The 12546-nt window shown below is 35.2% G+C and overlaps 1 protein-coding gene across 8 annotated transcripts; it reads left to right on the forward strand.

The window, feature by feature from the left end:
- The first annotated feature begins 1710 nt into the window (after positions 1–1710).
- LOC111881573 (protein ROS1C) lies at positions 1711–11667 on the forward strand. 8 transcript variants are annotated; one of them, XM_042896520.2, is made up of 19 exons: positions 1711–2044; positions 2316–2654; positions 3270–3374; positions 4336–4426; positions 4549–4723; positions 4790–4872; positions 5119–5203; positions 5278–5369; positions 6849–6917; positions 7005–7041; positions 7631–7713; positions 8284–8457; positions 9151–9187; positions 9520–9577; positions 10217–10317; positions 10457–10522; positions 10653–10767; positions 10850–10879; positions 11062–11667. In XM_042896520.2, exons 1-19 carry the CDS (start codon positions 1744–1746, stop codon positions 11169–11171), a joined length of 2151 nt encoding a protein of 716 aa, XP_042752454.1. In that variant the 5' UTR covers positions 1711–1743; the 3' UTR covers positions 11172–11667. The 8 variants fall into 8 exon arrangements, 6 of the variants coding, with proteins under 6 accessions (XP_042752454.1, XP_052621211.1, XP_052621212.1 ...); XM_052765251.1 differs by having other exon boundaries at positions 10653–10766; positions 10840–10879; XM_052765252.1 differs by having other exon boundaries at positions 8287–8457; positions 10653–10766; positions 10840–10879.
- Positions 11668–12546: the final 879 nt, after the last annotated feature.

Here is a 12546-nt window from a genome sequence, read left to right on the forward strand (position 1 = left end):
ACACACACACTAATACAAGTACATACACAACCACCCTAGTGGTGGCTGGCAGTAGCACATGGCGACAGAACATAAATAGAGGCGGCAACCACTATGGTTGGCAACCATGGTGGTCTTCTCGGGGTTTTCTGGCCAACCGAAAAGACACACATGCACCCCGACTAACAACAACAACAAACACGCACCACACAAACTTGAAGCAGTAACACTCTTGTATCGAGGATGAAGCACAAACACGGCAGCCCTTCGGGTGGATAAAGGTGGTAGTAGCAGCGACTAACGGTGGCTTGCGACGGTATACGATAGGTTTGACCGAAAACGGAGATAGAGGGGTGTTTATGGTGAGGAAGCTGTGATAATCCATCACCGAAACAACGACCACAGCAACGCAATAGCCTACGACAGCATCAATGACGTTCACGACGTCCAACACCGAGAGGAACGACGGGAATGAGAGAGAGAGGTGGCAGTTAGGTCTACCGGAGACTTCATGGTTGCTCACGACCTACGACTCGTCGTTCACATCTCCATAATTGCAGTATCGGTGCTCTTCCGGCTGCACACGACGTCCAGCAGCGGGGTTATGGATAGCGGCGCTTGTCGACAAGTAGCAGAGGAGTGGGGTGACGACGCTTCTGGTTGTTTCCGGCTTCAACGACGGTGGTTGATGACTTCATCAGAGGCGGTGGTGCGGCGCCGGAAATCGCGAGAGTGAAGGTGGCGGCTGGAAACATAGCTAGGGTTAGGGTTACACGGAGGGTTATATACCCGATTCACGCTATCAAACTTATTGCCATGATGGCGGAAGTGGTCCCTCCCCAGAAACATCTTTTCAAACCAAGTCCACATTTTACCCTTTCTACCTTGACTTCGGAAAGTCTTTTCAAATCCAATCCGTAATTTTACCAATTAGCCCCTCCTTCCATAAATTCTTTCATTTTACGACCAAATGATATCAAACATTCCCTAACTTCTAAAAATCTTTACGAAATAAATCCCGAAATTACACTTTAACCCCCGGAAGTATATAGTATACCATTTGGCTCCCCCAAAACCAACTCTTCGCTAAATATTATTGATTTTAGGGCCATTATAAATAATATAAATTATAAATTTACATCTTGGGGTTCCGAATTTATTATTTAATTACTCCATTTCAAACAGGATGTTACAATATTTTACGTTAAACCCACAAGGTCGCAATTTTTGAAACTATTTTGTATTCTCATTATTATTGATTAGTACTAGTATTGTCAATGACAAAGTTAATATTTTAAATGTTGTTGAAACATTAAATATTTTATACACAAATTATTAATTTAAAAAAAAAATCTGATTAGAATTATATTAAAAAGAATCTTAATTGCAAAAAAATATCTTATTAGAATTAAAAATTAAAAAAACTATTAGTTATATTATTTATAATAATAAAAAAAAGTCATAATATAAAAGGAAGTTCTTTTTGGTAATTTTGTGAATATAAACAAATTTTTTTGCCAATAGAAATGAATTACCATCTAAACGATTTGATACCGGATAAACTTAATCAAACGTTTTTTTTTAAACTTCGTTTTAACACAACTATAAGTTAATTAATCGGCTATGTATTAAAAATTAAAGTAAATTAGTCGGAAGCTTTTTTAAAATCTCTATTTTAACATTGTTATTTTAATAAATTATTATTTTAATAACTTTGCCAAACACCTCACACCAACGGGTTTTTTTATAAAGAAGCTAACAGCTATGGTGGTAGTGGCACCCGTTCCGATGCAATCATTACCGGTAACAATGAAGACCACTTGCCAGTTGGCAGGTGGTTCAAGGCTCCCAAATCGAGGTTGGGCGGCCGTCGTTTCTTCAAGTTGCAATATCGACAACTCTACCACCCATATGTGTGTGTGTGTGGTGTACTGCGCCTGTAAGGAGGATATGGAGACCAAAAAGACAAAAAAACGCAAACAACCGTCAGGCCTACAAGACGACACAATCGCCATGCCTCTGATGATCGCTCTTCCTTCGCCAAAAAAAACATCCGGTGCATTTCGTGAGTGTTTGTGTGTGTGTGATTGGATTTCTTTAGTAGTTAGCCTTTTTAACTGAAATGGCTTATGTACATTTGCGATATGCTGGATGAAACTCTAGGTGCTTGCGCTCTAAGATGAGAGACAACAAATGTAGTCTGAAACCATTAGGCGTGGCGTTTACTTGCTTTTTTTTTTTTTTTTTTTTTTTTTTTTTTTTTTTTTTATAAATAAATTTGGTATGATTAGCCGACTGACCGAGTCTCTCTGTTGTGTTCTTTTGTTTTCTGTCAGGTGGTAAAAAGGTAACGAGGGTTTCGGGTTCAGCACCATGTACGCCAATCAAATTATCAAACAAGGATCATGAAATTGACGTAAACCATGAGACGCCGAGCAAATTGAAGGCCAAGTTTAGGCCAAAAGTGATGGCCAATTCCCCAACTACAAAGGCGACTCCTTCCCTTTCTTCCGGTTGTCGTCGGAGAGGAGATTCAAATGTGAAGTCATCTTGCAGAAGACGTTTGGATTTTGATTCTGCATATATCCAAACAAAAACGATGTTCGTCTACACTGAGGGGGGCTTTTGCTTCACCCGCAACGTGAGAAAGTACATCGCTGATGACCAACAGAAGAGTACGCACCTTTCTATCACCACTTTCTAATGATTTACTCATGGTTTCATTCATATCCATTTAACATTTCGAGTAAAACAGATGCATATTTCTTATGAAGTTGAACCTTTCTATTGCTTTTCAAATCCAATACCAACTCAACATGTGGAGTTTTTCCATAGGAGTCTTAAAAAGGGAGGCGAGGTTGACTGGACTATTAGAACTACATTTTATTTAGGGTTAATCACAAAAATGACAAAAATGGGGTTGGTTTTATCACCATTTGACCTCACCACATTTTGCCATGAGAATTTATCACAAAATGACCATCTATTTCACAACATACTTTCTTTATAGTTATCTTCTTTCCGCATAAATGATGTCATTTCCTGAAGAAACAATATCTTTTTTGCCCAGTTTATTTATTTATTTATTATTATTATTATTATTATTGAAGATTTTTTAGTGGGGAACCATTGATAAAACAATATCACTAAAACAAAAATTATTTGGTCTTTTTGTGATGATCATCTAATTAAGAGCTGGTCATTTTGTGAATATATGGGATTCCCCTTTTTGGTAAATTTAGTAATTAGCATTTAGCCCTTTTATTTATCGTTCTTGTTATCCATTAAAGGTTTGGAATACAATGAGAAAGAGGAAGACGAATGTTGTAAGAAAGAGCAGGAGTTATTCCGACAAAGGGCTTTGTGCTTCATCAACTCCATGCGTCTTGTTCAAGGTAATTTGTGAGGCCATCAGCATCCCAAAACCTATGGGGCTATACAACCGTAAAGGAAGTTCCATTTGTATACAAATGCATACAATATATTGTTACATTGTCTCAAATTAAATAAGGATTTTGGTTTTTGGAACTTTTAAACAACATATATATCCATGATTTATGTTTGTTTATCCTTAAAACTATTATTTCATAGAACATCGACACTCATTTCCCTCTTCTAATAGCAACGAACTTTATCATTTTACCAAAATAGATAAGGCGCTTTATTTTTAACCCTAAATTAAAATCACCTTGCATTTTTATATCAATATAGGCCATTTTGTAACCTATATATCTGAAAGGTTAGAGTTTTTATATATATATATATATATATATATATATATATATATATATATATATATATATATATATATATATATATATATATTATTGGATTAGTGGTCATAATCTTGGGCATTGTGGTTGTGGAGGATGACATGGTAAGAGTGACCCAAGTTCAAATACCACCCAATTAAGGCTAAGAGTGGGGTGTGATGTTATTCGAAACGAGCTCGATTTGAGTGAGTTTTAGATAACTTATTTAGGAACAGGAACTTGAGTGACTCACCCTAATCAATAAGCAGGAGCAAGTATCGACGGGTAAACATTCCATTAGAGAGCTAGCCTAGTCTTGATGGAAGTCGCGCGCTAGAGTCGGTGGGCATTGGGTCGGGTTTTGTAATTCAAGCTACATCATCACTGATAGGTTTCTAGGTTACACATTGCCTAAATTGGTAGAAAAGTGCAAGTTGGTTGCTGTTGTGGGTAACAAATAAAATATGTTGCCTATTTTGGAAAGAAGGTAAAGCACCTATATTTTTCATACCCATTTCTAGCTTTTAACAGAAATTCAATTTTAATATCTATCAAAAAATTGCCTTCTAAGAAAATGATATTGTTTTATATATGAAATTAACAGGAAATAGGGCTTTCATGGGTTGGAAAGGTTCTGTCGTGGACTCTGTAGTTGGTGTTTTCTTAACACAAAATACAGCAGACAGTTATTCAAGGTAAGTGTAGCCTTTTTGTGGCTCGGTACAATACTTTTTGGAGACATGATGAGTATTCCTTCACGCTCACACTCACACTCACTAATCACTATATATTATTTATTTTACACTATATTTGTTAGTTCTGCCTTCATGTCTCTGGCTGCAAAATACCCCAAGGAGAATATCATTAATAATAGTGACAATCACACTGAAGACGCGCTGGACTGGAATGCAGTTCGATGTGCACAGGCTGATGAGATCTCTAATGCCATCCAAGAAAGAGGCATGAACAATAGACTTGCAGCACGAATCAAGGTAACAAGAGTATTTTTCATAAAAAGCAGCTGATAAACAATATGAAGTTTTAACTTGTACGTGCAGATGTTCCTTGATAGCATACATGATAAAAACTCTGGGCTTCTTGATCTTGAGTGGTTAAGAAATGCTAAACCTGGAATAGCAATGTAAGATTTTCCAATTTAATTAATTGCTTAAATGGTCAAATTGTCATGAGGGAACTTACACGTATGTGAAAGATAATGATAACTTGATAAGTGCAGGGTTGCCTACAAAAACCTTTCTTCTTGTGATTTAGCTTCCCCATGTAGATGTTGCCTACATATTTTATATGCTGATGCCAGGAATAATAATAATAATTATTAATATAATAATAAAAGGACCGAGTCCTGACTTGTAGAATGAACGTGCAGGGATTTCTTCTCTCGGGTATATGGATTGGGTATAAAAAGCATGGAATGTGTGCGTCTATTGACACTACGACAACGTGCATTCCCTGTAAGATTCTAAAATTTAGCAATTTGAATTAATTAATTATAAATTAAGGTTTTCATATGCATGCTTTGTACAAGGTTGACAGACATATTGCTAGAATAGTGGTTCGCTTGGGATGGGTCCCAATTAAAAAGCTTCCTGATGACGTTCTCATACATCAGCTAGAAGAGTCAGTGACAACTTCATTTCCATTGAACTACCATCGAATTATTTGCTGCTAATAATATGAGTAAATTACACCGAATCGTCCCTCGTGCCTGTGCCAAAGTGCACGTTCAGTCCCTATTTTTAAAAATTAACTCGGACCGTCTCTTGGATGTTTTAAACTTGCACGCTTGATTCCTCGTTGGATTAAATTTACACACTTCATCCCTTACCATATTTAAAATGACTATACTACCCTTACTATTCTATTTTAATTTATTTATAATTCATTTTATATCTAAAAAATAGAAATTACAGCTCCTATATCTATCACCCTTTTCCTCTTCCTCTCATCATGAAACATCCTCACCGCCACCTACCGAACCACCACCACCGGCGACCACCTCCGACATCGTATCACCGCCTACCGCCATCAATGGACCACAACCCCTTCTTTCTCCCTATCTCTCCTTTTTTTTCTCTGATCTGAGTACTAACTCTTCAAGCCTTCACCTTCATGAAACCCTAGCACCTTCACCACCACCTCCTTCACCATCAAGCAGATGGTCGTCGGTAACCTCTAGGCCGTCATCGCTACCATTCTTCTCCGGTCCAGATCTCCTTAAAGAACCACCGTTTACCTCCAGCAAGAACTTTTTGTTTTCACTTTCAAAAACTAACCCTAGAACTTAAGCTTCAAAAAGACGAGATTGGAAATGAAAATCGGCACCAAAGCTTTAGGTTCAAAGTATCAAAGAAGAAGAGGGGGAGAGGTGTTGTTTAGCCGAGGTGAATGTGGTGAAATCGAACCATCAGAACACTGATGTTGTCCCCAATGTGCTTCAAGAAAACCCTCAGCCAGGTACTACACCTTGTCGCCTTCTACACCTCGTCGCCTTCTGGATCTGCAACACCCCCGATTCGAATTCTGAAGAAATCTGCTATGTCGATTGGTAGTTGTTGCTAGGTTTATGGAACGAAAAAATATAGGGTTTTTTGGGAGGCGATTAGTGGTGGTTTTGATTTGGTTGGTTCACGATCGGAATATTGGAGTCGGTCGGAGATGTTGCAAAAGTCGCTGGCGGGGTGTTAATTGTGGATAGGAGATGCACTGAAGAAGAAAAGGGGTGAGGGGATGACCGTACGAGTTATCAACGTATTTAGTGGCTATTTCTTTTTTTTTTAAAAGGAAATAATAATTATTTTATGATAAATAAATCATTATATAATTAATAAATAACAAATAATTAAAAAAATAAATCAAAAAGGAAATAAATAAGGGCAAAATGGTCTTTCTATGTCCGGAGGGATGAAGCGTGTAAGTTTAAAACTAACGAGGGACGGTCCGAGTTAATTTCTAAAAATAGAGACCGAACGTGCCTTTTGGCACTTGGACGAGGGACGATTTGTGTAATTTACTCTAATAATATTATGATATGATTGGACCATGTTGACCGTTTGTGGTTTTTTTTTTCTATTTGCTATCAACCTTGTTAATTATCAGGTACCCTATCATGAAATCTGTTCAAGAGTATCTCTCACTGAGGCTTGGCAACCTTGATGCCGAAACATTGTAATTTCTTGGGTTTAATCTTTTGTTTTTTCATGATAAATAAATATAACCTACTCTAATAAAATACCTGCAAATTATTTAACACAGGTACGAACTTCATTATCAAATGATCACTTTTGGAAAGGTATGATGGAAAAAAAAAAGTAATGTAGACGTTAATTAAATCATTGCACTTCTCATTTTGTTGTAAAACAATAAATGTATCTAGGAAAATGTAAAAAATAACCCAAAAATCAAATTTTCTTCTTTTTAGCACAAAAGATAAACAAGGTTTTTATTATTATTGTTTTTAAATTATACATTATTAACCAACCACAAATTCAGCAAATCCGCTAGAAAATGCAGACTTCAGTGTTTGTTTTTTTACCATTTAACTCAGATAGTGGTTGAAAATCCAATTCATGCGCTAGAAAAAAAGCATAAAGTTGGCCCAGTTGATATTTGAATTAGATGCATCTGGTAGTGATGAATGTTTGAAACTTTGAATGTGTGTCTAAGCTGATTATTATGACTTGAAGTTGAAATAACAGTTAGAGTTTTTGTAAAGTAATTACGAGTATGATTTTCTGATTAATAAGGATCCAAATAATGAGATTTGGACAAACAAGTAAGGAAATGCATAAAATTTCAAGTAGTTATATAATTATCTTGAAAACGCAATAGTTAATTACTAATATGCATTTGTCATGTATATTGTATTTCAAATTGTGCAGGTGTTTTGCACGAAGAAGAAACCAAATTGCAGTTCTTGTCCATTAAAGAAAGACTGCAGTCATTTTGCCAGTGCATATGCAAGGTTTCGAACATTTTTCCTTTTTATTTGTTTTTTTTTTTTATAATTCCAAGTGTTCATACCATCATTGTGATTTGTGATCTATCCTTTTCGTTATAGTTGATAACACTTTGTTTTTGGCTATGCCACAAAGTGCAAGTGATACATATTGCAGCCTGTTTTATAAGCAAAAATCACGTCAAGATAAACTTATAAGGGCTAAATGCAAGAAAGAACAATGTACTTTTATTTATATAACTATTATAACATCCTACTATAAGATATTTTTACTACTACATCATTGTCTTCTCAATTTTTTTTTTCTTATTAACACCCAATTATAGCATTGTAATTTAAAATTTCTTTTAGTAGCACATTGGACTTTGAAAAATCTACCTAGTTATAGCAATACAAATTTCTTCTTATTTGAATGACATTGCTATAGTTGGGCAGATTCTTCAAAGTACAATGTTGTAATAGGACACAATAAAAGTAGCTTAGGATGTTATAATAAACAAATATATGAAAGTACATTAAGCCAAGTAATAATGATGAAATTCCTGGCTGATCTACATACTTAAAGATGCTAATTAGCAGGCCTGAACCACTAGAGAAAAAGATATTTGTTCCAGTTTCATCTTCCGGACAAAAGAAAAACACTAAAAATGGATTCGAACAAGATATCGAAGATCATTGCCTTGGTCCTGTGATTGTTAAAACCGAAGAGCTTATGAAAAATGCAGGCCGATCGAGGACAGAACACCAAGTGTAAGAATTCTGTATTATTTTCAAATCTTGGTTATTATATTAGGGCAAATTGTAAGAAACAGCAAACACGCATTAATCTTTTTACCAAAATAGGAAATGCATTTTATATTTTACCCGTAATAGCATTGTAATCCTTACCCATAGTAGCAATGTAGTTAACCAGCAATAGCAATATGCAACCCATGCATAATATATTTTTTATGCATATATCAACGTACTTACATTTTGTTATCGGTAATAGCAGCCAACCAAAACCTACACTGTTTACTAATAATATCAATATGTAACAATTAGACTACATTGCCCATATTATTCGTAAAGAAATGTCAGTATGCTGTTATTATGGGAAAAAAAATATATAAGTACGTTGCTATTAGGGTAGAATATAAACTATATTGATATTACTGTAAAAATTTGTAAGTATGTCGCTATTATGGGGAAAAATCAAAGTACATTGCCCGTATTGGTAGCGAGAGTGAAGTATGTTTTTTGCTATTACCTGCAATTTACCTATATATATATATATATATATATATATATATATATATATATATATATATATATATATAGTAACCTTGTTAATGACAATTACCTTTTCCATGATGATAGCTTTGACAATTAGATTATAACCTCCAACAACTTGTATGACAAGGCCTATATCCTAATCTATGTATATGTATATGTGCAATGCAGCTATGAGCTTCCCGATTCGCATCCTCTTGTGCAAGTGGTCAGTGCATGTTTCTTATACTCATATAGGCTAAATGCAAGAAATAGAAACATACTTTCAGTTATTTGTTTATTGTAGCAGCTTGCTTTTGTTTATTGCTATGACAGCATTGCACCTTGAAAATTTACCCAGTTATAGCATTGCACTTTAAATATTTTTCTTATTAGGATAAATCTACTCAAATTGTTTTGTATTTGGATAACATTGCTAGATGTTTAAAAGTACAATGGCGTAGTGGGTGGAATCGAAAGTGTGTTGATATTTATTGCATTCAACCCTTATATAGATACACATACATATTTGTTTATACTGTTGAGGTGGTTGTGTTGCAGTTGGACAAAAGAGACTTTGATGACAAGAATCCTTATCTACTTGCTATATGGCCACCAGGTACAATAATTTTTTGCTTACATTTTAACTCTCAATGATTCAAAATTTAATCCATGTTCTCAACAAGAAGAAACATGTATGTTTAGAACGAGAAGATGGTAGTTCTATGAATTTTAGGAAAAAAAAAGGATGCTCAGAAATTCATAAATGAAAAGAAAGAGAAGTGTATGCGTTCTTTTCTTGGTTTTGTGGATTAGAAGATGGTCCCCCGGTTATGGGGTTCTAAGCCCTTGAAGGTGTGACATTGTAAAAGGGGTTAAATGCAAGGTACACTTGTCGATTTATTGTTTCTTATATCATCCTGCTCCCATTGTCCTATTACAGCATGTTGTATTTTAAAATTTTACCCAAATTTTAGCAATATCATCCAAATATAATTCGGTTGTTTGTCAAAGTATGACATACTAATAAGAACAAATATAAAATGCTATAATTGGGTAGATTTTCAAAGTACAATGCCTTGATAAGAAAAAAAAGTTGAACGTACAATGCTATAATAGACATAAATGAGAGTAGGATGCTATAATACAAAAACAAATGAACATACATTGTTGCTTCTTGCATTTATCCCTTGTAAAAGCTACAGTATATAACTTAGTAAATTATCGATTTTTGTACATTATTATATTTTTTTGTCAGGAGAAACCCTCCAGAATCCTTCCGGAATGCTCAAAGAAGAATACAATTCACTAAAATCAACAGATTCACAGGAAGAAGAGATGGTGTTTGGAACATATTTGGTGAGCAAAATTGTTCTGTGTGAAGATTGTTCCATGAGCATCAATTAAGTAGCAACATTGTGAATTAAGTAGATTGCTATTTTCTTGCAATTTAAGCCTAACATGTATTGGTTTGGTACATACAAACAAACACAAATAGGTGCCATGTCGGACAGCAACTAGAGGGTCATTTCCACTTGATGGGACATTCTTCCAGATCAACGAGGTACTCTTTCTTTTCATATAGCAAATATATATATATATATATATATATATATATATATATATATATATATATATATATATATATATATATATGTTGATTCCTGATTTTCTAGTTGTGATGGTTGATTTAGGTATTTGCTGATGATGAATCGAGTAGAAAACCACTTGTTTTCCCCCGAAAGTTGTTATGGGGTCTGACTAAAAAGATGCTATTCTGTGGAACATCTATATCAGCAATATTTGAAGGTAGATACCTATCTATTAATTACTCTTACCAAACCAGAAAAATAACTGCTGATTATAACTTTATGTGACACGGGTTTGTCAGCTCAGGAAATACAAGATTGCTTTTGGAAAGGTATTTATTAAAAAAGGTCTTAACAAGTTAGGACTTTGTTTCGAGTAGTTTTTTGTACATTAAGTCCATATCCGTCAACAGAAACCCATTGCACCTATTATGTCTATCATGAAACATGCAGCAACTCATGGAAACTGTTTGTAGAAAGTAAAGACATTATAAAATTTGAATTGTTTTTGTAGGATATGTTTGCATAAGGGGTTTCAGCATGAAGACAAGAGCAGCAAGGCCTTTGCCAGAGCAATTCCATCGAAAAGGAAAATCACCAACAAAACGAACCAATGATGGATGATGCACTCACTGGATCTGACAGCTTTTGTTAGACTATCTATTTGGAGGTTATGCATGGGATTGGATCAAATGTACTTTTGTTAGACGGTCTTTAAGTTAAAAGGTACAAAATTGAATTACACGGCAGGAAGATAATATAATTTTTTTGGGCACTTTGGAGCCAAACATATGATATTCGTTTTTCTCATTTAACTTATGATGAGATGGAATGAATTGCTTTTGGTGAAACCGCAAAGGCATGTGGGAGAATTTGCATAAAAGACATCGTGGGAAGCTCCCAAGTTGCAAAAAAAAAACCCTTTGTCGATAATTTTGAGACATTTGAAATGTCTCGTGATGATTTGTCTAAGACAAAACTATGAAGTAGGACACAATGGTATTTTTTTTTTCAGGTTTTGGTCCAAGCCATAACTTTTTTTTTGGATCGGTGGCCTTTTTGAGCATGTCTGTATGTGGATTTGGTAAAATGACTAATGTCATTTTAATTTCTTTTTTCATTTTCCTTAACTCTTTTATCTTTTGTTTTAATTTTAATAAATAAAAAGGAGCCCACTACCACCCCCACTTTATTAAAGAAAAAAAATCCCCTAACCCCCATCCCCCCCCCCCCCCCCCCCTTTCTCTTTTCTTCCCCATTCTTCTTCTTCCTCCTAAAAAAAATCCCCCCACTTCCCTTTTATATGTTCATGTTTTTTTGATACCTAATCTAACTTAGAACTTCATCTTTGTTGCAACAACCATTGTAACTATTGAGGGTGTAGTCCTTCAACTTCAACTATTAACAATTCTACAGAGGGTAAATTACACCAATCGTCCCTCGTGCAGGTGCCAAAAGGCATATAGTCTCTATTGTAACACCCATAAAATTCAAGCCAAATTTAAACTTTTTAACATATTTTAAAACCATTAAGTTATTACAGGTTGTTTTCAAAATAGTTTAGACATCAGAGTATTCCCATAATCAATCATGAAAATATGAGGAGGTGCATGATCACGCCTTTGCCTTCCCGCGATCATCCGAAGTGCCTGAAACAAAATCAACAACTGTAAGCCCCAAGCTTAGTGAGTTTCCCCAAAATGCCAACACCATACAAACATAACCATAACATATAACCAATACAGAACAACATGCATAATGAGTCATCAGTCTGACTGGACCGCCTCACAGGCCTTCAGTCTATCTGGACTGCTCTTCGAACCTTCGGCACGTCTGGACCGCCGCGCAGGGTCTACAGCCTATCCGGACCGCTCGCCGGGTATGTTGCCCTACAACACAAAGCAGGACCACCTCAACCCAAACCCTTAATCAAACAAACATGTGCACATAAATATCATATGCTAGCTTATTTCATATAACAATCAAACCAATCTAACAG

The sequence above is a fragment of the Lactuca sativa genome, chromosome 7, assembly GCF_002870075.4.
Source record: "Lactuca sativa cultivar Salinas chromosome 7, Lsat_Salinas_v11, whole genome shotgun sequence".
NCBI lineage: Eukaryota > Viridiplantae > Streptophyta > Magnoliopsida > Asterales > Asteraceae > Lactuca > Lactuca sativa.